The following is a 25,507-nucleotide window of genomic DNA, read 5'->3' on the forward strand; positions in this document are numbered from 1 at the left end:
TGGTGATTATCATGTTTAATCGCATTCCAGAAACTGAATTCTCAAACTCGATGAATTAAAGTGAATCTGATCATGGTATCAAAAAAGACAGTTTCATATAAAACCAGTTTGATTTTGTATGAAGATTATCGAGAATGCCAATTTGTAGTAGAAAACAACGAATATTTAATCCTTTTTTATTCTAAAGCAAGATAAATACAGAAAAGTAGTCGATTTTATGTGAATACAGCTGTGATCAAGTTATGATTTCTAGATCACTGCAGCAATGGATGCGAAGGGTTTATACTGGTGCTGGTAGATGGAGTGATCAGTCTATAAAGCACTTGGCAACCAGACATGCTCTGTGCAGTGCGAGACTAGATCGACAGTCTGTCCAGCAACGCTTCCTTAGTCTGCTTACGTATGTGTGATTCCTTGTTGATTCAAGACTAGACATGAATGGCAATGCCAGCAGTGTCTCAAGCAACGGCTATTCACTTGTTTTGCCAGGATTCCTTGAAAGTTTTCTTTCTTTTTTTTTGATTGCAGTCTGTGACTGATCTTTTATTATTATTACTTGAATTGGACAGTATGACAGACTCTGTTGCTACCACTGCCTTGACTGTTGATCAGTTGGAAAAGATGGATGATAATGCTGTCGAGGCTGCTCTTGCTCGTCAGGCTGATGTCGTTAAAGCCTTCAAGGCTCGCAAGGCTACAAAAACTGAAGTCCAGCCTGAGATCGATGCTCTTTTGGCACTCAAGGCTGAAGCTGCAAAGAGGCTCAAGACTGCCGCTAGTCGTTCTGATCATTTCGATAGAGCTGCATTGGAGTCGCTCTTGGCCAAACGTTTTTTTATTGCTCCATCGTTCCAGATATATGGAGGTATGTATTTACCCATGCCTTCATTTGATCTGTTGAGAATTGGGCTTTTCCATTTGGTTTGATTGTCTGCTGTTTTTATTGGATATTTGGTTGAGCATGATGCTATATTATCCACTGTGTCTTGCAAAATTCCATTGCGCTTGCTCATTTTTACTATACTTTTATCATTATCAGGCATCGCAGGCTTGTTTGACTATGGTCCCCCAGGATCTGCTCTTCAAAACAATATTCTCTCACTATGGCGCCAGCACTTTGTTCTTGAAGAGGACATGCTAGAACTTGAATGCACTAATTTGACTCCAGAGTCTGTGCTCAAGACATCTGGTCATGTGGATCGTTTCTCTGATGCAATGGTAAAAGATACAAAGACTGGCGACATCTTTCGTGCTGATCACCTGGTCAAACAAGTTTTGACTCGGCGTTTAGACGACGATCGTCAGCTGCGTATGGGTGGTGCTCTTTCTGATGCCAAAAAGGCCAAGTCCAAAGCTGTTGTGTTGGAGCGAACTGTTCGTGATCATTATGAGCTTGTTCTTGAAACTCTGGATAATTTCCAGGGCGATGATCTTACCAAGCTGATTAGAGATTTGGATATTCGTGCTCCCGAGACTGACAATCCCGTCACAGATCCTGTGCTTTTCAACCTTATGTTTGACACACAGATCGGTCCCACTGGTCAATTTAAAGGGTATGGTATTTGGCTTTTTCATATAAATGGTGATGGATTTCATATATTGATTCATATTGCATCATGTCTTCTACTTGTCCATTAGTTTTATGAGACCTGAAACAGCTCAAGGCCACTTTTTGAATTTCAAGAAACTACTTGAATTCAACAATGATCAGATGCCATTTGCCTCTGCATCTATTGGAAAATCATTCCGTAACGAGATTTCTCCTCGTCAAGGGCTTCTTCGTGTTCGAGAATTTACTATGGCGGAAATTGAGCATTTTGTTCATCCTGATCAAAAAGATCACCCTCGATTTGACGAAGTTCGTGACGTTGAGATGATGATGTACTCTTCCAAAGCACAGTTGGCTGCATCGGGTGCCTCCAAGATGAAGATTGGCACCGCTGTTGACCAGGGAATTGTAAACAATCAAACGCTTGGCTATTTTGTTGCAAGAATCTATCTCTTTTTGGTACGCATTGGCATTGATCCTGCACGTATTCGTTTTCGTCAGCATCTTGCCAACGAGATGGCTCATTATGCATGCGATTGCTGGGATGCTGAAATCAAGAGTAGCTACGTAAGCACCAATCTGAAAAAGTTTGATTGTACATGTGGATGGATATTCATATAAACTTTATTATTATTAGGGGTGGATTGAGTCTGTTGGATGTGCGGATAGATCTGCGTTTGATTTGACAGCGCATTCTAAAAAGACTGGCGAAAAACTGGTAGCTCGCGACACACTTCCAGAGCCAATTATACGCGATGCTCTGATACTGGAGATCAACAAGTCAAAGTTTGGGCCTGCTTTTAAGAAGGATGCAAAGGCTGTACAAGGCTACTTTGATGCCTTGGTTGTGGGCAGCAGTAGTGAATGGGATCAAGTAAAACTGGCAGAGATTGATGCACAATTGAAGGCCAACAGGTGAGCCATTCTATACATTGCAATGCAGATGAATTGATATCAGTGTCTCATTTTTATTTGTCTTAGCTTTGTGCAGGTCACTGGAACGGATGGCAAGCAATACAAGGTCACTGCCGACATGATTTCTGTGGTTCAAAAAACTATCAAGATCAGCGGTGAGTGTTTTATTTTTTGCTTGCATTGTATTATACGCACACTCCTTAGATCCCTCTTCATGGCGAGGCTTATTGTGGCTCGTCACTTGCACAATAGCAAGTTATTGAACAGGCATGAGTCATAAGTGTGCAACAGTAGTCTTCTCATGGGCTGCTCCACGACCCAATACAGAGACTGTTGACTTTGGATTTTAATTCAAAACTTTAAACCAACAGACTCTATTGGTCACAGCCTGCATGCTTCTTTATTATCATTGTTTTAAACCTGCATTATTGTTGAATCGTGTATGCATTTAAACTAATGCATGTTTTTGCTGGTTAAATACCCTTTGTGATCATGACTGATACAGTGAGGGAATATACCCCCAATGTTATTGAGCCCTCGTTTGGAATCGGACGTATTTTGTATGCTCTTTTAGAGCACTCTTACTATGTCCGGGAAAGTGATGAACAACGCGCAGTATTCAAGTTCCCTGCCTCAGTAGCACCTATCAAGGCACTGGTAGCACCCATCAGCAACAATGCCGAATTTTCTCCATTTATCAAGGAGATTGTTGCCAGTCTTCGTCGCAGTGGTGTTGCCAATAAGGTGGATGATTCCACCAGCTCTATTGGTCGCAGATATGCACGAAATGACGAGCTCGGTACGCCGTTTGCCATCACAATTGATTTCCAGACTGTTCAAGACAAGACGGTTACACTTCGTGAGCGTGACACAATCAAGCAGATTCGTTCGACCATACCCATTATTGTGGAGATTGTACATAATTTAGTAGAGGGGAGAATCACATGGGAAGATGTGATGGCTAAACACCCAGCCTTTGTTGCTCAAGAATTGTCTGCATAAACAGATGCATTTGACAATTTGATGTTTTCATGAGCTGGATTACTGTCAGCATATGCACAGATGCAAGAATAAAACTGCTTTTGGCAAGACATAAATAATGCAATAGTAGCGTATAAGGTGCACCGTGCGATACCGGTTTTTTTACTGATTCGCTGTTGGAATGCATCAAGAGTTGTCGAGTATTTTTTGCCAGTATTAGACAAGTTGCTGTTGGACAGCATACGGAATACATGCGAGGAACAATGTAAATATTCTGACAGATTTGACGACGTTATTCAAGAGACGTATGACATCCAGAATCTAGGATCCAATACACCAAGCTGAATGAGTTGTTCCAAAAGAATGAAACTCTCGTTGACTTGAATATAATCTCGTGAATCCTCAATCTGATTCAGAACTAGTGGTTGGATTTGATAGCAAGACGGAGAGATCAACCATTTGACAAGCGTATCCAAGAATTGCCAAAAAGTTCAAAATGCTCTTTATTTCCCCTTCTTATCTTTTTTCTTATGGAATAGTTTATACCACTGTTACAACTGCTACTGTTTGTCTGAATTATGATAAGCTTTGGTCATCACTTTCGTCCTGTTATACTTTATATGCCATCATAATGTATTGACTTGTGCAATCCGTGTTTTAATGATGCGTAGTTGCTGCTTGCATGTATGCAAGACAGAAATGTTGTTGATAAAGTATAAATCTCATCACTCACGATCATTCAATTAGAAGTCCCACTACTGATGTTCTTAACTGGCAAACAATCTTTACTTTTTCATTTTTAAAATTGCCTCGAAAAAGTTTCATGGATTTCCATTCATTGGTTCCAGCAGTCATCTATGCAATTAAAGACTTCTTTATTCGAGACGTTGATTTGGAACCTGTGCCTTATTACATCTTGGAACAAGTCTTGTTTTACTTTGTTCTAGATGATCAAAATGTAGGGCATGCTCATTGTGGTTTTTTGCTTAGATATATGGCGCATGGTATGTGGTTCCATTGGCGTTGGCGAATTGATTTTGTTGCGAACAAGCGTGCTTTTTCTCACTAGATTGTAATGGTTCCAACATCAATTAAATTATTTGAATGATACCTGGTGTTGCCAAGTATGATTCAAGCACAGATGATCCACCATGATTAGTTCCAAGCCAACTAATATACAGTCTTCAAATGTTTAACCAAGACTGCCTGCCAAAGCCAATCATGATGTTGACAACCTTTCAATAAATTCAGCAGTAAATATTGGTCGAGAAAGTAGTATCGTTCGGTGTTCTTTATATACTACTTGCAACTGAAATGAGTGGCGAGCATGTGCTCATCATTCCATTAATTGTTCAGATTGAATAGGACAAGTGCCACATGGATATTATCTAGACGCGAATTGAAGTTGGCGCATCCAAATCCACGACATTACTGTGGATTTGGGTGCGAGAATATTATATATAATCAATCATTCAAGTCTAGTCCTTTCTTGCGGATTGTTTTTGCATTGTTTCGCAAGTTTAATTCGAGTTTATTCAATTGTTTTCAAGACTTTTGATACCCACCCAACAATCGGTAAAATGACTGAGCTAGACAATCAACGACTTGAAGACCGCCTAGAGGCGTTTGTGAGCAATGCCAATCAAGACGGTATACAAGCCAATCAAAACATGAACCAATACGTTCCTCGTACAGCTGCAGCAACAGATGTCCCTGATATCACTATGATGCAAGAGGGAGAATCTGCTTCAATCAATGGTAGCTCAATGACTTCAACCACGCAATCGATCCCTTTAACCCCATCTTACCATGCAGCTTCTGCATCGTTGCAGCAATCTCAAAGCATTCCTGGATTTCAAAGTGTTCGTGATCGTATTGCGCAATACAAGGCTGCATCAGGACCGAATCCATTGCCTGCTGCTACATCTGCTCGATTCAATACATCCACACATGCATTGAGTGGGACTAGCCGTCGTGAAAGTCTTGGACACAGGGATCGACCTCGCCTAAGTCAAAATGCTCGTTCAGCACCTTATCCTTGCAAGCCCATCGTTTCTGGAAACAGAGAGTCGGTTACCCATTCCCATCATACTTCACAGTTGGATATCAGTGCTCATCACAGCACAGGTGCAGATACGATCGCAGCCACTCTCCAGCCTCTATCGATTGGATCAAACAGTCAAGGATCTTTACAGCCAAAACAAAAGAATGTGCAACCTGGAGGCAGTCCAAACAGTGCTACTCGTGGATCAAATGAACACGTTGCTGCAAAGTATAATCAGACTGCTGCATCCACCAACAAATGCCAAGCCTGTAGCAAAACTGGTAAGTTATTTATAGCAATCTAGTTTTTTGGTAAGAAACTCACCAAGATTTGTAATCTGAATCGTTAGTGTATGCTATGGAGCAAGTCACTGTAGATACACACATGTTCCATCGTACATGCTTCAAATGTGCTCACTGCAAGGGACAGCTTAAGATGGGCAACTTGGCCTCGATGGGCGGTGTTTACTACTGCAAGGTAAAAGGTTTAAAGAATTCATCATGAATCCGATACTGATGCTTAATATGGTGAAAATACTGTTCTGTAGCCTCATTTCAAGCAGCTATTTGCTCTTAAAGGCAATTACTCGGAAGGGTTTGGTAAAGAAGAGCCCAAGCGAGCATGGATGCAAGAGCATGGCACTCATGCACCCAAGTAAACCAGCCAGGACAGCCAAGTTCACGCACACCTGCTGTTCCAGGTGTTATCAAGCAATAAACTATTAGATTGTCCTTGACAGCTTGCAACTCATAGATTGACTACAACGCAGCGGATGGCTGGTTGTGTGAATTGGCTGCTGTGTTTTCATTCTGACATAATTCTCCGACACTTGTTAGAACCGATATCATCGCTAGCAACTGTATTGAGTGCACTTTTGGTCTATTGCTCAATTCGCATCCAGCATCTGCATTTCAGTGTGATTGCTGGATATCTGGACTGTAAACCCTTTATTCTACTTCCAATTGATTAAAGCAACCACTGCTACTTGCATACAAAAACAACTTGGATAGAATGGTTCGTTTAGTCAATTCAACTTTAGAGAATGGCCATGCAAATGTGTCTGCTATTTCATCTGAAATGAAATCTACAGAGTCATCAGAGCCGCTGCCTTCTCCCTCAGAGTCATCTATAAAGGCAACGATGGAAACACCTGTACATGATCCATCTGCATCTCCTCAGCCTGTTCAAGCTCAGCAGTCGCCTAGTCTGCCTCGCAAGCGTCAAACGTATGATTTCAAATTCGGATCTATCCTTGGTGAGGGCTCTTACTCTACTGTCCTCTCAGCAACTGAAATCTCCACTGGTCGTCATTTTGCAGTCAAGATGCTTGACAAGCGACACATTGTTCGAGAGAAGAAGACCAAATATGTTACAGTAGAACGAGATGTTCTTAACCGTATCCATCATCCCTTTGTCATTAAGCTATTTTACACATTTCAAGACGACCATTCACTGTATTTTGTATTGGAATTGGCTGCACATGGCGATTTACTTGGTTACTTGAAGCAGGTTGGAAGATTTGAGATGGACTCGGCAAGGTTCTATATGGCTGAGGTGGTGTGTGGGGTCAAGTTTTTACATGACAATGGAGTGATTCATCGAGATCTAAAACCAGAAGTGAGTTGGACATGCTTTGTTTTGATGTAAATGATCAATTTAATTAATCTTGATGGTTTGTGAATAGAATATCCTTTTGAGCAAGTCCAAACATATCAAGGTATTTGAGTTTATTTTTGTATTGATTTGTTTATTGGTCGAGTGTGTTGATTTGTTTATACATTACAACTCAATCGACTTACTATGGTCTAGATTGCAGATTTCGGTACAGCCAAGATTTTAGACTCGTCTACAACACCGTCTTCAGAGCCATCTCGTCGTGCATCTTTTGTTGGTACTGCAGAATATTGCTCGCCTGAACTTCTCAATGACCGTGAAGCATCTCATGCATCGGATGTTTGGGCGATTGGATGCATCATGTACCAGCTCTTGGTTGGCCAACCCCCTTTTCGTGGAAGCAACGAGTACCAAACTTTTCAATGCATCATTCAACTCAAGTACATGATTCCAGATGAGATAGATGCTGATTCTGCAAGTCTTATAAAAGACATTTTAAAAATAGTTCCCAAAGATCGACCTGGTCTGACTCAAGTGCAGGCATATGCTTTTTTTAATGGTGTCGAGTGGGTCGGATTGGAAAAACGGGAAGCACCCGTTTTGAGGCAACTCGATCCATTACTCAATGGTGTCAATGATGAGGATAATGTTGACAGGTTGGCGGATGACATTGACGAGCTCGAACTTTTTGATAGTTCAGGAAATTCTGGGTATGATAAAAAAACTAGCGATGAAGACCATGATCAAAGCTGAATTGTATAGATGTATTGCAAACATGGTCCTTGTGGAGCTAGGTCTGTGCTAAAACTACACAGTTTCGATTATATGAACTAAATAAAGACATTGCGAATGATACTATGTATTTCTGTCAATGACCTGTTGCGGCTGATGCATCTGTAAAATGCAATATATGGCAATTGCTTTGATAGCTGTACTTGCGTAACAGAACGTGGTTAGACACGAGTCTAATATCAGGATGCGGCAAGATTAGGTAACTGGTTGTTGGCACAACGACATTTTGAGATATACGTGCCGCTGATTTAGATCGGAGTTTACCGAGTTTGGCACATGTGACAGGCTTGCTGGTTTAACGGCAAAATAGTCAGCACATGGCATAAATGCAAGACAGACGAGTGCCACTTTGTACCGAAATGTCTTTTAGTCTCAAGATGGCTACATTTGTCTTGTATAATCTCCGATGCTTTGGGATCATTCGCGGTCAAATCTAGCTTGGCTTACTGTAAATGTATTCAATTCAAAACCTTGCCTCAAATCTATAAATAGGGTTTCATGATGCTCTTTAATTCAACCATTCTTTTGTAGTCTTGATATAAACTTGTAACGTTTCATCCTTTGCCATATATTTTATACCCAAAAAACACCCCAATTATGAAATTCACCATATTTGCTCTTGTCTCTATCGTTGCTGCTACTGCAAACGCCATTGCTATTCCTGCCCAATACTCTCGTGAGATGCGTGAACATGCTCTCTATATTCGTGCGCATATTCCCGACTCGGAAATTATGGCCTTGATTAGCAAACGGGACAACAGCCCTGCTGATACTGTTGATCAAGATGGTGACGCTGATTCTGACACTGATTCCAAAGATGCTGGCACTGATTCTGACAATGATTCCAAAGATAATGCCACAGAAACCCTTACTGATGCATCCGACCTTGCACCATTTGACGTAACAAAATACACTTTTACGGATGATAATGTACCTGGCGAAACTCAACCTGTTGATGCTCCTGCTGATGACCTGCACAATTAATTACAAAACAGTGTTAAATTATTACAAAATAAACTTGTTTTATATCATATCCAATCTTGATGCATTCAATGATCGTATATAGTCGACTGATGCAATACAATCATATCAAACATACTACTGTATTGTTGATCATTGTGTTTGATTGGATATTTGACATGACTGGTCATATATGGTTTGCACAATGATCACTGTCCAGATGTACATGTCAAGTGCGTGTATAACCAGATTTGATGATATTGACCAGTTGACACATGCTGATCAACTCAACTGGTGTGTATTGTATGCATATGGTCATGATGTGTGGTTGATAAACTATATAGTGACAATTGATATTGATATAATAGCACAGAACATGCAATACCAACACAACAGTTGCAAGTCACTGATCATCAATGTGACATTGTGGTTGAATCATGGACTGTATTGTATTGACTCGATTGATTGATTGGATCACTGGACAGTGCGCAGTGATGATTGATCGTGTCGAGTTGAGTGGAAAGTATTACTAAGCCACGATATGTTTGAGTTGTGCCAATCAATTGACATTTGGAAGGCATGGAATACCAGACACATATTGGTGATCGTCCAATAACTGAGTACCAGCCCGTTTCATAGCCTTATTTTGTTTGTACTCACTAGCCCTTTTCTGCCCTAAAAAAGATAGGGAACTACACAATTGTTCAATCATACAGTATTTGAATGCATATTCAAGTAGTAGTTTAATCAAGATTGCAGATTGTCATATAAAGGGATATCCCTTAAACCTTGACATTGATAGCAATACATCAACACCAACCCTGACAGCAACACGAGTTCCTTAAAACGGCCATCTAGGAACATGCTTTTAATACTATTCAATAACCGATATAAATACGATCTAAACCCAACCTATTAATGTCAATCACTACAACTTGGTTAAACCAGTAAAATGAAACTTTTAATCGCTATATTGTCATCGATCCTGCTTACTTGTTCAGTTACTGTTGCCAACCCAACTATTCCCACTGCAACTACAAGTACCGAATACAGCACTTCAACAGTTCTTCCCAGCGCAACTACAGATGCTGCTTCTAGTCCTTTGGCCAGTTCTGTTGCACCTTCAAATAAAGCTAAAGCTTTGCTCAAAAGCTACATTCAAACCCAACAAACTCATGATGAAGCAAAGAGAAAACATGCCTTGTTAGAAACCAGATATGGTGTTGAAATTGATCTTATAACTGAGCTGGAGGAAATACTCGAGGATTTCGAAAGAAAGTATCGGAAAAGCAAGCAAGGTTCAAATCACAACAACAAACTTTTGAAAGCCAGATTTGATTGTGAATTCCAATCTTCCAAACTCATTGGGCTTACAAGAGAGCTTTCAGAATCTGAGTACGGTATTGCTGAATTGTCTTGGAAATTATATCTTATTGCAAAAGAACTTGTGGCATTAGTTTTTGGAGAAATTCTGGACAAATGCCTGATTAATGAGCGTATGAGTTATATACTATCAAGTCCAATTGTTGTGAAACAGATTGCCAAAGTGTATGATGATTTACCACAAAATCCTCAACATTCCAATCCATCCTCATCATATGAAGAAGCAACAAGTTCTGGAACTTGTCCCAGGCCACAGAGAGCTTCTTCCAGGATTAAAACTAAGGTCATGTCATTCTTTAAGCAATCCTAATGTGACAACTCGTCCAATTGATTTGAATGCTGATCTAGACTGGTTTCAACCGAGTCTGTTGTATTTTTGTTTGAATAAAATATAATACAATTACCATTTGATATTGTATGTACATGCATTGTATCTGATCATTCCAGTCTTGGTTGGTATCATAGTGTGCATTGACACTTGCATTCCCAATACAATGCAGTTGATTCTATACTGCATAGTTGTACACATTGATGATGCTGACATGCAACACCAACAATAGTCATGTGTGTTGATATCTGATCTGGCCAACCTAGAAACCCATTTTGGTGATCAACTTACTGTCATTTGATGTTTTTCAACATGTTTAATATAGTCGTTTGGATGTTACAACAGCTCTGTTCCAAACAATCAGTCCATGATTAAAAATGACTTGCACAACTGACAATACTGATAGCAACAAAACAGGATTGTTAATTTAAAATATATTTATTGAGTATTCGTATTTTGAAGAATCATCATATGTCTTGCTAGTCGCCTTTCCTTTCTTCTGCGTTTGTCATTCAAGTAGTGAATTCTTCTCTGTAAAAAAGAAGTTTGAAATCTGCTCCAACGACTTCTTAATGTGTGTCTCAGACCTTTATTCTTACGACGAGAAGTCGGCGGTTCTTGCTCTTGAAACTCAGTTTGAGGAAAGGCACAGGCAATTCCTGATCCAACAATAAAAAACACAACCAATGTAGAAAAGAGCATAACCAAATAAACCAACCATCCACTATTTATAACCAAACATCATCAACAGCACAAAGTTACAAGTTACAAAACAGCTTTATTCTAGTCGTCACAGGTTTCTTCTTATATTAATGATTAGATTACGGGAGAAACACCGCGCGAACGCAGGATTCTCCCTCCTCAAAAATGATGCACCCACGAACACCCGAAGGCGTTGTGATCGCCGTCCCTCCCACGTTTGTGCAATGGAAGAGGTCCGACAACCCGATCACGCCTTGTTGATCGCACAACCGGAGCGCCAGGTAAGTATGAGTTGAAAAAATAGCGACAAACAGGTCTATTTAAAGGAAATTTTCAGCAACAGTGGAATAGGGACATAGTTATGCGTTAACAATTGTGGGATTAAATAATTTGAATTAATGGACCAATAGATTGACAGTATGATACAAGTGACTTGTAACAATGGTAGTGAGTGGACATGAACAAGAGTATCACTATAAACCAGTGATTCGACATTGCTTATACTGTCTGTTTCAGACTGTGAGCACCAATATCTAGTTGTTTTACTATCCATCACCAACCTTGCTGCTTCATGCTTGAATACTGACAAGGGCTGTTCAATTGCCGCCAACCATAATTATCGGCTGTATATTCCTCTAATGCATCAAGTACCTAACCCCAACTGCCATCAAGCAATTGATGTTTCCAATACAATGAGTGACACTGCATTTACTTGTACTGAGGATGATTTGGAATCAGACACACACAATAGCAACGACTTTTCAGACGATGCAGACTATTCAGGTGATGAGCCAGACGGTCCATATGTAGCTATATCCACTGCATCCTTGGCTACTCTGTGTCCTCCATGCCGTCCTCCAATATCACCGCAACTATCATCTATACATTCAACTAGCACTTTACTCTATAAAAATAACCAGACTGTCAATGACAGCTCATCATCTGCACTTAGTAGAATACAGGATGACTGTCCATTTCCTCGAGCTACATGCGAGTCTATCCATCATCACAAACTGCCCGCTGTGAAAAAACAGCTGCGGCAATCATCTCCAGCCCTGTCGCTAGCTTCGTCTGGATCAATGAGCAACAGCCTCTTTAGTGGAAAATCATACTCTGCAATGGCCTATGGCATGCAGCCTATTTCTGCCATGTCACTGACAGCTCTACCTCCTTCTGCCGAGTCCATGGGTGCTACATTTGATCCTGCATTCAAATCGCTGTCTCGATCTCAAACTGGTCGCAGTGGTTCTGGAACAACTACTCCGCTTGCTGGCTACACAAGCTATTCTGTGAAATACGTTCATGAAAGAGTGTCTAGTGTTGTATCTGGCACGGATTCATTGTCTCGGCCAGCTGAAAGAATTTCCAATGGCTTGCCAGTTCAATCTGCATCCATTCAAGATCATTCCAAATGGCTTGATGAATTACTCATTCAAGATGAGATTTCTGCCAGAGTGCCGACTCGGCCAGGATCATCAGCCAGTCAAACATCTTTGAGCTCTGAAGTGTCGGACGAGTCGACAGATGCATTTTTCAGGAATATTTCAACTGATCGAGTGCAGGCTTTGCACGACCAAGATTCATACCATGCAGCCTCGTCACTGCGACAATCGAGCCAACAAAAAAACCGTTCGGCCTTGTATACCTCTAATTCATCGTCTTCAATCAACTCAACTATACCTTGCCATAAATCCAATGCCGAGCTCTCTCTGAGTCGTGTCTGTTTTGCAAAGCCATCTCAGTCACTTTATACTATTGTGTTTGCTACACTCATCTGGGTATGCATGTACACGATTCCCATCATCAGCTATATTCCAATGATTTCAGCTCGCTACATGGGTATCTACATCACCATGCTTGCAGTTGCCATTGTGTCGCTCATGGCAGGCACAGCCATGTCATGTCACTGCTCAACCCTCTATACTCTCTACACAACCCTCAAAACGAACCGCATTTTTTGCAACACTGAGCACATTGGGCTGGTTTTGATTGGTGCAGGTGTGGTGTCTCACTTGCTTCCGCCATGTTTTGCTTGGCTTCACACCATTCACAAGCAAGTAATGATTGCAGGGCCTGCGACTGTATTTGTATGCATGTTTGCATGGGTCATGGCAGTAGGTGGAATGACATTATGGATGCTTATGCGTGTATCATGGCGGGTTACAGGCGGGCTGCATCAAACCTTGTGTTGGTTGGTTGGTGTTGAGAGTGAAGAAAAGAGTAAGAAACAGCGACAGTTGAGATATGCTCAATCAGATTCCATGCTCGCTGCTCGAAACCATTCATATCGGCAGCTTGATCGGGATTTAGATCGTCGGGGTTGGACCAGACATGATCCCACTGCTGTGAGTGTGCCTCGAGGAACGTTGAAACGTCAAGCAAGTATGCCACGACTATCTAAATATCAACCCGCAGTAAGAGATAGTGCAGACATTCCTTATATCTCGGATACAACATCACTCCCAACTCGGCCGATCTGAAATCTCTATTGGCTTGAATTAGATGCTTACAGACCCCCTTAATGAATGCTTGTTGCAACAATATTTCAAATCTTCAATTACCGCCGTATTTGCATAACGTGGAGCGCCAAATAAGGGTGTAATAAACAGCAGTCATGATAATTCCTACCAAATTTACTGGACAAGATAATCCGCTTTGAGCTGAGTTGCATTGACAACAGCTGAACCCCATAGTTGAATGAATACAACGATGGTGCGACAATGGCCATGTCAAGAGTGGAATAATTACAGTTTAAGCAATAGGTGAATCCTGTGTGCATTATATGATGAACCTCGTCTATCGAATAAGCAGTTAATCTACAAGAAAGCGCAATAAACGTTTAACCATTGTTCCACAGCAAAAGTAACTGCAAGTGTTTTGCTTGCGTGAATACAGCTAAAAATTAGGGTTGCCCCATAAAATAAATTATACACAAGTGGATCCCATAAATGTATTTGTCATTGACTAGACTAAAAATAGAATGGATTGAGCTATTGGTTTTGACACCCATAGCTAAAGCTGGATGGTTTAGACAAGAATAGGAAAACGGCCAGGTTTCAGTTTGTAGTCAAATCAGCAATGATTTAAATATGGAGACAGATCTATAAGGATTATAAACAAGATATGCAAGTAAGATAAAAAGGGACATTAAAGAGGTAGCCACGTATTGAATAAAAAGTGGAGGGTTGAGGGATCGAATAAACAAAATTAGGACAAGTTTCCCTGACTGTGACGTGGAAAAGTGTGAGCCCTTCGAGAAGAAACAGAGTCTGCCTCAAACAAGTCATCCTCATTCGCCAATGGGTTGTCATATTGCATATGGGAAGCGGATCTATTCACTCCAAGCAGGCCATTATTAGTTTGTGGATATTTTGAAGGATGAGAAAATTCCAGCTGATGTAGATGAGCAGCAGCCTGAGCAACAGAATGCTCCTGACCCAAGACTCGGATGGTCTCTTCCCATTTGGAGTAGTCAGTATCGCGTACATGCAAGCGATTACCAATACTGAGCAAAAACTCGCGTTCCATGGTGTTGATTTCAACAAGTGGCAATTTGGTAATGGCGGCCCAAGCTCTATTGGAGTAGCGATCATCAGAATGAAATTTTTGGGCCAGGATAAGGGCAGAAACAAAAACTCTGTATTCAGAGCCTTCGCCAGTGATGTTTGCAGGAACAAGTTGACGCAGTCGAGCCACATACAACAGGGCAATGAGAATATGAGGAAGCGAGCAGCCAGATTTGGATAGAACAGTATGGACGGCTTGAAAAAAGGCAGGATACCATTGACGGGTGCCTTGCGGACAGACGACCGAATTAAACGGAGCCGAAACAGAGTGCGGTGAGCAGGCCGTGGTAGATTCGTGGGACATAGTGGCTGTGGTGCACGAGACACTCTGAGGTGTAGTCAAGGGCAAAAGTGGTTGAAGCGGCAAAGAGTTGGTGGAGTGGCTGTGTTGATATGAATACATTCCACTTGTAGAGCCAAAGTGCGTTGGATTGCTATGCGTCCTGTGATTAGTATGAGGTGCAGCCTCGGACTGAGCTGCACTTGCTGTAGTGCAAGCTGATCCGCCAACCACCAGAGCATGCTGAGGAATGTCTCGAGCCATGGCAGGCTTCAATGGTGCAGTCAGTCGTCGTTTAATTATAGGTCGATGCCACAACTTGTAAACAGAAAAAGCTACAAACTCCGATGCCTGGTATGAGATGATCTCTGCATGTCTTTGTGGTTTATGCTGGTGTTGGGATTGTAGTTGTTGGTAAGGCTGCTGTAGTATTGGGTTGGAATACAGGTTCCGAGAGTGATGCGCCGTAGGTCCTGCCGTAAGAGAGTTGCAATGAGGTAAAAGTGCAGTTTTAGTCTGTAAAATGGACGGTGCTGCACTGGAAGAGTACGAGGCTACAGCAGTAGTCGGATTGAACGAGTGAGGAGTAACAATGGCACCGGAATCCATACGGGGATATTGCAGTGGAGTGGATATGGATGCTGCATCCGCCTTCGAGTCGACAGTTGTGGGTGTTAATGGATAGGTTTCACAAACAGTACTATGTGAAAACGTAACCTCTATCGGAATAGAAGCACCTGAATTCATCGGCCTGACAGCAAGTATTGACAAGAAAATAGAAACTTGTTTAACCAAATTTAAGCCAAACTTTGAACTGTTTTGAATCCAAAACGACACTGCAATCTATCAATCTTACGCGACAAGCACTCGGAACCAATACAAAACTTTGACAGCAGCTTCGCAAGCTGTTAGTAACCAATTCGAGACAGCTTTCCGCCAAAAATGCCGGGTTTTAAAGTAGTTCTTGTATCTAGTTTTCTCTCAGGATTCCACTTGGGCTGTGCTGGCAGAGAATGGCTTGGTGTTTCGGCTTAGCGAATGGGTGGTAGACAGTTAGATGAGCACAGCCAGTGAGGCAAGATGCTAGCAAGACAACAAGCAACTGGTTACGCAGTAGCAACAGTCGGCTGTGTTGCCAATGCATTGAATCAATAATTGATTGTTATGAACCACATTTAATATACTTGTTGGATGGCAATTAGTAGCACTGTATGGTGGCTGAACTCGTTATAGTCTTTCACGTTGGTATGTCTTTGGTATGGATCGAGTAGGGCTGGTAGTGCAAGACACTACTTGCATTCAAGTTTAACCCGCGAGTCAACCCGCTATTCAAACATGTCACTGTAATGAGACATTGTTCTTGATTGCAGATCTAAAGCTCAGCTGATGATACAAAATGAGTTGAGCACATTATTCTATTGTAAAATAACTAACCAAGCAGTAAGCGACTATCTCAAACAACTATGCCGAATAACTGTCCCGAACAACTAATGACACAAGCATGTCATGCAACATTCAATGTGGGCATCATGACATTTTTCTGTGCTAGCGTATCTTTTCAAACCAACATGAGCCGAATTCATGGTGTCAAAATTATGGATGTTTCGATACGACCAGCATTAAAACCTACTGCCAAGACTCATGGATGGATCTGACTAAAGTGTCAGCTGGCTTCTTAGTAGCAATCGTAAATCTCCAATAAAGTTTTTTCTCAACTCGAAACAATTGGCTTAACATGATCCGATATTCGACAGCTGTCAGATCTCGATTAAGAATCAGTGTAAACACCCACTATAATGGGTTAATGATCAGTAACATTCCAACTGTTAGTAGCACTGTTGTTTTTCATTTTATTGCCCATCGGACTGCCACTAAAAAGGCTTCTCGTTCGTCATCTGCATCAGTGATGGCCAGTGTTTTGGACAATGACTCTTTGGTCTGTAATAATACTGTAAACAATAGTCTGGATAAGTCGCATTCCGCTCCAGTAAGAAGGAGAACTCGGTCCAAGTTCACTCCAAGCTCATCCTTTGTCACTGTCCAGAACATGGATCAAGATCAACTCCAGACTGCAAAAGACACCATCAGTCTGATCCAGTCTGAAACCACTCTCACTCCTCTCATGCAAGAAATATCAGATCTTCAAAAACACAATCCAGAACATATATTGCTTGTGCAAGTGGGTTCGTTTTACGAGATCTACGACATTGGTGGGTATTTAGACGAGATTGCTGGATTGTTGAGTTTGCGGATTGCTACAATGAAGGGCAAGAGAGATCCTGTCAGAATGGCTGGATTTCCCATGCACTGCTACAAAGACTACGTCACTTCTCTGATCAATAACGGCAAAACAGTCGCTTTGGTTCAGCAAGTTGGTAAAGACTATTCGATATCCTCAAAATCCTTTGTTCGCGCAGTCACTCGCATCATCACTCCTGGAACCATGATTGACGACAATATGGCATCAGACGTTGCTGAAAACTCTTTTTTGTTGAGCATCGTATCTCCTGTCGTCGTCTCTTCTCTACAAAAATCAAAGATCGGTCTTGCCTGGATGGATGTGTCCACTGGAGAGTTCTTTACCGCTCAATCAAATCTACAATCTCTTGAAACTGATCTGGCTCGCATTCAGCCTAGAGAAATTCTTGTTCAAGAACATATGCAATCTGCAATCAATTATATACCTGCATTAAAATCAGCCGCTCATCTGACATTCAAGCCCGACTCGCTGTTCACTGACCCCAAGTCTATTGGTAGATTTCGCAATCTTGTTCTTCGAAGCGATCTTGGTCTTGCAAATCACGACGGATCAGATGAGGCTGTATTTAAAGGCTATTCCCCTTATCAAACTCAAGCTGCTGCCGGAATGTTGGAATATGTTGCTCACAATCTTCCGCTGGCGGAACATGCATTTCGTCTTCCTATTAGCCAAAACAAAAAGCAAATGATGAAATTGGACAAGGTCACTCTGAAATCTTTGGAAATCCTTCGTAATATTCGTGATGGTGGCATCAGAGGAAGTCTGTTCCAGGCTGTAAATTATACAAAAACAAACGCTGGATCTCGTCTATTGATATCTCGTCTATGTATGTAGCCGTATATTCCATATGCTGTTTTCGTTGCATGTATTCTTGGCTAATCATTCGTCGCTTTTGGAATCTCTGTCTTGATAGCATCTCCATTGGTGGATATTGAAGAAATCAATCACATACACGATGTTGTTGAAGCTTTTACAAAACAGCCCAGTCATTGGATTCACGACATCACTTTGCCTCTCGAGACATGTTGTGACATCAAAAAAAATCTTCAACGACTATCTCTTGGTAATGGCAGTCTCACAGACTTTCGTGATATAATAGATACGCTGCGCAACTCGGCCACTATCCGCAACATTCTTACCTCGGAAATTCCACAGAAATGCAACGGAACAGTCTTGTTTGATTTAGGAAACAGTATAAGTGACTTTTCAGCACTCTATGATAAACTGGAAGGAGTGTTGAACGATGGAATCAATGGAAATATTACTCTTGGATCTATTTCCAAAGGTGTTTCAAAACATTTGGACACGCTACGGGAAAACCGAACCGAGTTGAATCAAAAGCGCCAACAGCTTTTTACCAAACTTGTGCAAGTCTATGGTAAATCTAGATGATGCTTTTAAACTTTTTACGCTTGATGGATAGAGTATTGCAGATGGATCATTCCTTTTATTTACCGCTTTTTTATTGTATTGTATTTTGCAATCGCTGTGTTTAGGTGAAAATTTTAGTTTTATAGTTGATAATCGGTATGGAGCAGCTCTCGAGTTTCCAAAAATCAATTCAAAAAAACGACCTAAATTGCTCAATATTATCGACATGGATCCGGCTTCAACTTTGATGCACGAGCAACGCCTAGCCAGCGGAGTGCGTATTCACAACAAGGTAGTATCTATGATAGTGCACTTGTGTGTGCAAAACGTGTCATTCTGTATCAAAGGATTCAATAAGAAAATGGTACTAAGCATTTGTATCTTTGCGTAACCTACAGCACTGGACAGATCTGCTTAACCAAATGCAAGAACTTGACGATGAAATGTTGAAGCTTGAAATAGATATTTTTGAAAAAGCTTGCAATCAGGTCAGTATTTTATTCTGTGCTTTTACCTGTCATTGTGTTTAATGGTCTATAGTTTTTCATGGGTTGTACAACGACTGTAACACAACTGACCATTAAAACCTCAAATCAACGACAACACGCTAATTTATTGTGCTCATACATTTATACAGATCAAACAATCTATACCTGAACTCATCGAACTTTCAAGAATTCTCAGTGAGATTGACGTTTCGCTATCCTTTGCAGTACTTAGTATTGAAAAAGAATACGTGAGACCAAAAATGGTAACCGAGCCTATCCATAAAATTACTGGAAGTCGACATCCAGTTGTCGAAAATTTCCAACAACTGCGCGGAAGCATGTTTATCAAGAATGATATTGACTTGTCTGAGGATCAGCGAATGTGGATTCTTACAGGGGTAAATGCATTGTGTGATCAAAAAAGTCTTGAAATGAGTTTTGCGGTCGCTGTGTACTGATTTTTGTTGTCCTTTATGATGGTAGCCAAATATGGGTGGAAAAAGTACATTTTTGCGACAATGGCAAGTCTCACTTTGTGTAGTATCAATAGTTTACTTTTGCTCGTAATGATCTGAGTTTTTAGTGCGAGCATCTATTTTGGCTAATATGCCTCTTATGTTTGGTATGAATCTTAGTGCGCTCCTATCAATTCTTGCCCAAGCAGGAGGATTTGTACCCGCAGATTCGGCCACTTTGGGTGTGGTGGACGGCATATATACGCGCATTGGTGCATCCGACGATCTATCAGCCAATGAATCAACATTTATGGTAAATTAGATGGTTCAGCACAATGTATGCACCATACCACGATCTGATTTTTTGACAACCCAAATAACTATCCGAGTTTAGGTAGAAATGCGAGAAACAGCCTATATTCTCGCCAATGCCACACCTAGTAGCTTAGTCATCATGGACGAGGTGGGCAGAGGCACATCTATGCTTGACGGACTTTCGCTTGCTTATGGAATCATTGAGCATTTGGCTAATGTGAATCAATCCCGTGGGTTGTTTGCTACGCATTACCACGAGTTGGCGACCTTTACCCATATGATGAACATTACTGGTATCGGGGAGTACCATGCTACATGTCAATTGGATAAAGACAATGGTCTGATATGCTTATATCGCATCGAGCCAGGAATCATGAATCAGAGCCACGGGATTGAAGTGGCAAGTCATGCTGGTAAGTTTAGAATGGTTAGGTTAAAAATAAGCAGTCGAACGGTTTACTCATTTCTTTGATGCGGTTCATGAATGTGCATAGGACTACCGAGTGAAGTCATTCGTATTGCCAAGGAAATGTACACCAATCTTGAAACTCAAATTAAATAAAATGATACGTTGCCATCTGCTTCGATTCTATATCTCTGTAGTGTATCCCATTGAAAAGCGCAACACAGCTGTACCAAGTTTCCAATAATTAGACTTGTAAAAGAATTTAATGACAAATGTGAGTTCAAATTCGAAATAACCACAATGGTATTTATTCACGAAATACCGCACAAGCCAGTCAATACCATGTCTAAAAGAACACTGGCAAGTCCTGCTCAATACTCTTTGGTGGGTACACCAGTTCACCACCCAAAAAGGCTTCACTTAAAAATGCCTTTTCTTCAAACTTGTGTTGCTTTTTGATACCCGTTGCAGGTGCAGCAGAAATATCTCTTCCTGCGTATCGAATCAGGCGACTGCCACGAACAGAGTAGGCTTTCTGGCCTTCTGGAGTAGTATGTGCGTTTTCTAGTCCGCCAGGAACGCGCTTGGAGTCAAAGGTTTCTTGCCATTGTTGTCCCTTTGTTTTTGTATTAATAGATTTGGTCGAATAAGTAGGTGATGGAGACACACGTGTAGATGTGGGTTTAGATGCAGATGATGAGCCAAAGAAGCGTCCAAACAAGGAGGTGGATTGAGGTGCACATTCAGGTGGTTCAATAGTGGAAGTGGATAATGGTGTAGAGACAGAAGATACCGGTAAAGTATCATCCTAGTATAATTAGCCATATGTTGCACATAAAAACAACAATGCTATATAAATTTACGGTATAATACATGGATCACACCCGCAAATAAACATGGCACATTCAATCAACATACCTTGGGACCTTTGAACCAATCCGAGTTTTTCACTGCAGTTTCCAGTCTGGGATCAACAAACAACCACGCGCCGGAATTGAAACTTTCCTCTTGACAATACACAATTTCCTCCAGTCCTTCTTTGTAAAAGTCAACAATAGTTTTGACCTCCCAGAAGGGGAATGGATTCAATTGCTCAATGCGAACAATAGCAACATGACGCAAGTTGTTGAGCGCACGCGTTCGGTAAAGACTGTAGTAGACTTGGCCAGAACAGAAAATAAGCGTTTTGATTTCGTTTGGAGGAAGAAGAGTGAATCCAGATGGAGTCACTGCCTTTGTGGTGCCGTCTTGAAGAGCTGGAGGATAGGCTGGATCCGTGACAAGAGCATAAGGAATACGAGGGTCAAACGAGTTGCCAGAACTGAGGGAACCGTCAGCGTTGGGTTCAGATGCGCCGTTGGGTGATAGAATAGTAAGAGGGTTGGGATGCAGAACTTCGGGAATTAAACGCTGGAAACGAGTGTTTCCAACCATTTCCTCAATGCACGACTTGGCAAGAGGATGGCGAAGAACAGCCTTGGATGTAAAGACAATTAGAGGCTTGCGGAATTCACGATGAACCTGTCGACGAAGTGCGTGATAGTAGTTACTAGGAACGGTGGTGTAAACAACCTGCATGTTGCAGTCCTGGTGTTGGCGTGATCGGCTTCCTTTTTCGGTACCATTTAATTCAGGCATACAATAGGGATCTTCATCACAGAGCATAAGGAAACGTTCTAGTCGAGCGGAAGAGTGCTCTGGACCTTGACCGTCATAGCCGTGTGGGAGCAGCATAGTCAAGCCCGTACGTTGCAACCATTTCTGCTCTCCAGATGCAATAAATTGATCAATAATGCACTGTGCATTGTTGGCAAAATCACCAAACTGCGCTTCCCACATTACAAGCTGATCGGGGTTAACAAGAGAAAACCCAAGTTCAAACCCAAGAGTACCAAACTCGGAAAGCGACGAATTACAGACAGTAAAAGGGCTTTGACTGGAAACAATGCCTTCACTGACGAGATTGTTGAGGGGTACAAACTGCTTCTCACTTTTCTGGTCATGCAAAAGAGCGTGTCTATGCGAAAAGGTTCCACGCTCAACATCTTGGCCAGAAAGACGAACATGATTTCCTTCACAAAGAAGAGTACCAAAAGCCATGGATTCGGCAGTAGCCCAGTCAATATCTTGGCCTTCAGTAACACTCTTGATACGAGTCTTGAGAATACGAGCCAGATTAGGATGAACCTTGAAATCGGCAGGATACGTTGCACCGGCAGTACCAATATGTTTGAGAAGATCAAGTGAAACACCAGTAGGACGAGGAGAAACTGCCTCTTTGGCAAGAACAGATGGGGACCTGAAGCCGCTCCATGTACTCGAAACCCACTCTTTGGATGATGCTTTGTAATCTTTACTGAGAATATAATGCTCTTCCAAAATACCCCAAACACGCTTCTTCATGGCATCTACCTCTTCTTGAGTAACAGAACCTTCGCCAAGAAGCTGTTGAATATACTTTTCCAAGACAGGAGTCATTTGGTTAATTTTTTGGTACATCAGCGGCTGAGTGAAACCAGGCTGATCAATCTCGTTGTGGCCATAGCGACGATAGCACACAATATCAAGCACTACATCTTTTTTGAACTCAGCACGCCATTCAGATGCAAGTTGACAGGCAAATACAACAGCTTCGACATCATCACCATTGACATGTATAATAGGAGCATTGACTGTTTTAGCAACATCCGAGCAGTATGGAGTGGAGCGAGCAAATCGGGGATCTGTAGTGAAACCAACCTGGTTGTTGACAACAATGTGAATAGTACCACCAGTGGTATAAGCAGGCAGATCGACCATACCAAGTGTTTCATAAACAACACCCTGAGCAGCAAAAGCGGCGTCGCCGTGTAAAAGGACAGCCATGGCCTTGCTACGTTCTACTTCGTCGTTCTGATAAAATTGGATGCCACGAACTTTACCCTCAACGACAGGGTTGACTGCTTCCAAATGAGAAGGATTGGCAGCAAGTGAAAGATGAACAATTTTGCCAGAGGGAGTGGGTCGAACATAGTTCATTCCCAAGTGATATTTGACATCACCAGAGCCCTCGACACTATTTGCCTGTGATCCTGCAAATTCAGAAAAAATAGACTCGTTTGGTTTACGAACAACATTGGAAAGCACGTTAAGACGACCACGATGAGGCATGCCCATAACCACCGAGTTGATTCCGAGCTCTACTGAAGTATCAATCATGGCTTTCATGCCAGGAATCAAACTCTCACAGCCTTCCAGACCAAAACGCTTCTCGCTGGGATACTTTGTAGAAACAAATCGCTCAAATGAGTCAGACCACATCAAACGATCAAGAATAGTGAGCTTCTCCTCTTTGGTATAATTGAATTTTGAGGGGACTTCAAATTTTTTTCTAAGCCAATCGCATGCAATACGATCAGGAATGTGTCCGTACTCAATACCAACAGTGGAGCAGTATGTTTGTTTCAAACGATCAACAATTTCACGAAGAGTGAGGTTGGTCTGGCCTTCTGTAGCAAGAAACCCAGGAAGGATGCCAGAGCCTAGAACCATAATAATCAGTTGAAAAAGTTATAGTGGCACAAGAATTTAAAAACAAGCCAATCTCACCAAGGTAGAAGCTTTCGTCCAGATCCTTCTCAGTAAACCCATAGTACGTGTAGTCTAACTCGGGTGCCTGGACGCGATCGCGGAAAGAATTGATTTCAAGAGGATCGATGTTGGCCAGCTGATGGCCACGAACTTGAAAGGCACGAACAAGAAGTTGCACCTTCATGTGGTCAAGAATCGAGTCTGCAGGAATAGCTCCATTGTCGGAGCCAGACTCGTGCAAAGACGGAGCGCCATCGGCACCCATAACTTGAGTTGAAAAGGATGGGATCAGCGTAGGGGGAGCAGAAAAAGCAGGGGCTTGACCATTGGAGGCAAGATTTTTAAAGTAGCTCTGCCATGAGAGATGGACAGACTTGGGATCTTGCAGCCAAGCCGCGTACATTTCCTGGATATACGCGCTGGAAGGTCCATTGAGAAAAGCCTCGGCATTACTAGCAGGTTTAGTGGATGGAGATGCTAAAGCCAGAGGAGAGGTATGAAAAGCAGCAGCGGAAAGACATGAGGTAATGCGATTATTGCCGAAAGTATGATTTCTGTTCAAGAGGCTCAATGAAAAAGAGGAGGCATTGCAATTACGAGGTAAAGAGGCAAATGCCTTGCGAGTGGATAGTCGTAGAAGACTCATTTTGCTAGACTAGTCACCATCAAATCAAAAAAGATTTGAATATATAGTATCGTGTAAAAAGTAGATAAAAATAGATCAAGTCAGTACACCTGAATCAATTGAATCCAACTAACATGACGATCAAGTTGAATGGCAAAACGCCAAGCCAAAAGTAGAATGTATACAAATCGACTTTTGCCCCTTTAGACATGAGCCAGTCATGTATGATAATTTGACAGTATATACAATACAAAGATAGTGATTGGAGGTCAGCATTTAGCCCAGTTTCAATGATATAAATTCGATTGATGAATTAAAGATTGTCAACTACTACAAAATAGTGAAATGGTCATCAAGAGATTGACTTGAAAGTAAACCATAGAGTTGATTTATAACAGGTGGCAGACTGTTTACTTGATAATAATCAAACTGGACATTCATGACTATTGATGTCATGACTGCAATACAAGCGACTAGTCTTGTGATCAAGCGACCAACAGTCGAGATACAAACAGAAGCAGGGTTACTGCTACCAGTCAAGTAGATCGACACAATAGAATGGATAATAAAATGGATAATGAAATGGCATGATTGAAGCCAATGACGACTGTTTATAATTGAAGAAACTGTATCTACAAGAGTGGTTCAAGCAACAACTATCATGACTGAATTCCAACCCAATGTACACCACACACATTGACCATGAAGCCATTCACCAGGACTGACACTTCTTACCCAGCAAATCCTGTATCAATAGTCGCAAAATTAAAGGGGAAAAACAAATGCCAAGAAACGGAACAATTCCACAGTACAAAGTCATGCTGGATTAGTAACTCGAATGGTTTATTTGCTAAACTGTTTGATGTACTTGCTCGCTTGCTCTTGGATCTGCTCAGCGTGTGT

At 41.6% G+C, this 25,507-nt stretch overlaps 10 protein-coding genes across 10 annotated transcripts; 7 read left to right on the forward strand and 3 right to left on the reverse strand.

The window, feature by feature from the left end:
- Window positions 1-621: 621 nt before the first annotated feature.
- Window positions 622-3,558, forward strand: BATDEDRAFT_18426 (glycine--tRNA ligase; the record flags this gene model as incomplete). Its single annotated transcript, XM_006675113.1, has 6 exons — window positions 622-865; window positions 1,040-1,553; window positions 1,639-2,116; window positions 2,187-2,464; window positions 2,531-2,619; window positions 2,970-3,558. 6 exons carry the CDS (start codon window positions 622-624, stop codon window positions 3,464-3,466), a joined length of 2,100 nt encoding a protein of 699 aa, XP_006675176.1. The 3' UTR covers window positions 3,467-3,558.
- A 1,406-nt stretch (window positions 3,559-4,964) lies between these two features.
- BATDEDRAFT_34089 (uncharacterized protein) lies at window positions 4,965-6,147 on the forward strand (the record flags this gene model as incomplete). Its single annotated transcript, XM_006675684.1, has 3 exons — window positions 4,965-5,770; window positions 5,839-5,966; window positions 6,037-6,147. Exons 1-3 carry the CDS (start codon window positions 5,026-5,028, stop codon window positions 6,145-6,147), a joined length of 984 nt encoding a protein of 327 aa, XP_006675747.1. The 5' UTR covers window positions 4,965-5,025.
- A 430-nt stretch (window positions 6,148-6,577) lies between these two features.
- BATDEDRAFT_18429 (uncharacterized protein) lies at window positions 6,578-7,955 on the forward strand. The gene is made up of 3 exons (XM_006675114.1): window positions 6,578-7,106; window positions 7,174-7,206; window positions 7,299-7,955. Exons 1-3 carry the CDS (start codon window positions 6,630-6,632, stop codon window positions 7,854-7,856), a joined length of 1,068 nt encoding a protein of 355 aa, XP_006675177.1. The 5' UTR covers window positions 6,578-6,629; the 3' UTR covers window positions 7,857-7,955.
- A 537-nt stretch (window positions 7,956-8,492) lies between these two features.
- On the forward strand, window positions 8,493-8,879 carry BATDEDRAFT_21829 (uncharacterized protein; the record flags this gene model as incomplete). The annotated part of the gene is made up of 1 exon (XM_006675329.1): window positions 8,493-8,879. The coding sequence occupies one exon, from the start codon at window positions 8,493-8,495 to the stop codon at window positions 8,877-8,879; it is 387 nt and encodes a 128-aa protein (XP_006675392.1).
- A 928-nt stretch (window positions 8,880-9,807) lies between these two features.
- Window positions 9,808-10,960, forward strand: BATDEDRAFT_85839 (uncharacterized protein; the record flags this gene model as incomplete). Its single annotated transcript, XM_006675980.1, has 2 exons — window positions 9,808-10,521; window positions 10,892-10,960. The coding sequence occupies 2 exons, from the start codon at window positions 9,808-9,810 to the stop codon at window positions 10,958-10,960; spliced, it is 783 nt and encodes a 260-aa protein (XP_006676043.1).
- Window positions 10,961-11,329: 369 nt separating this feature from the next.
- On the reverse strand, window positions 11,330-12,031 carry BATDEDRAFT_36447 (uncharacterized protein). The gene has a single exon (XM_006675807.1). It carries the CDS (start codon window positions 11,819-11,821, stop codon window positions 11,585-11,587), a length of 237 nt encoding a protein of 78 aa, XP_006675870.1. The 5' UTR covers window positions 11,822-12,031; the 3' UTR covers window positions 11,330-11,584.
- A 1,347-nt stretch (window positions 12,032-13,378) lies between these two features.
- Window positions 13,379-13,901, forward strand: BATDEDRAFT_36448 (uncharacterized protein). Its single transcript, XM_006675808.1, has one exon. The coding sequence runs from the start codon at window positions 13,392-13,394 to the stop codon at window positions 13,746-13,748; it is 357 nt and encodes a 118-aa protein (XP_006675871.1). The 5' UTR covers window positions 13,379-13,391; the 3' UTR covers window positions 13,749-13,901.
- On the reverse strand, window positions 13,898-15,457 carry BATDEDRAFT_36449 (uncharacterized protein). The gene has a single exon (XM_006675809.1). It carries the CDS (start codon window positions 15,376-15,378, stop codon window positions 14,476-14,478), a length of 903 nt encoding a protein of 300 aa, XP_006675872.1. The 5' UTR covers window positions 15,379-15,457; the 3' UTR covers window positions 13,898-14,475.
- A 1,461-nt stretch (window positions 15,458-16,918) lies between these two features.
- BATDEDRAFT_85840 (uncharacterized protein) lies at window positions 16,919-20,565 on the forward strand (the record flags this gene model as incomplete). Its single annotated transcript, XM_006675981.1, has 9 exons — window positions 16,919-18,200; window positions 18,288-18,752; window positions 18,871-19,037; window positions 19,144-19,233; window positions 19,383-19,631; window positions 19,717-19,735; window positions 19,817-20,001; window positions 20,083-20,416; window positions 20,498-20,565. The coding sequence occupies 9 exons, from the start codon at window positions 16,919-16,921 to the stop codon at window positions 20,563-20,565; spliced, it is 2,859 nt and encodes a 952-aa protein (XP_006676044.1).
- A 131-nt stretch (window positions 20,566-20,696) lies between these two features.
- Window positions 20,697-25,359, reverse strand: BATDEDRAFT_34093 (alpha-ketoglutarate dehydrogenase KGD1). Its single transcript, XM_006675685.1, has 4 exons — window positions 25,340-25,359; window positions 23,998-24,634; window positions 21,328-23,930; window positions 20,697-21,217 (listed from the first exon to the last, which is right to left on the reverse strand). The coding sequence occupies exons 2-4, from the start codon at window positions 24,623-24,625 to the stop codon at window positions 20,756-20,758; spliced, it is 3,693 nt and encodes a 1,230-aa protein (XP_006675748.1). The 5' UTR covers window positions 24,626-24,634; window positions 25,340-25,359; the 3' UTR covers window positions 20,697-20,755.
- Window positions 25,360-25,507: the final 148 nt, after the last annotated feature.

This window comes from Batrachochytrium dendrobatidis (assembly GCF_000203795.2).
Source record: "Batrachochytrium dendrobatidis JAM81 unplaced genomic scaffold BATDEscaffold_1, whole genome shotgun sequence".
NCBI classification, from domain to species: domain Eukaryota; kingdom Fungi; phylum Chytridiomycota; class Chytridiomycetes; order Rhizophydiales; genus Batrachochytrium; species Batrachochytrium dendrobatidis.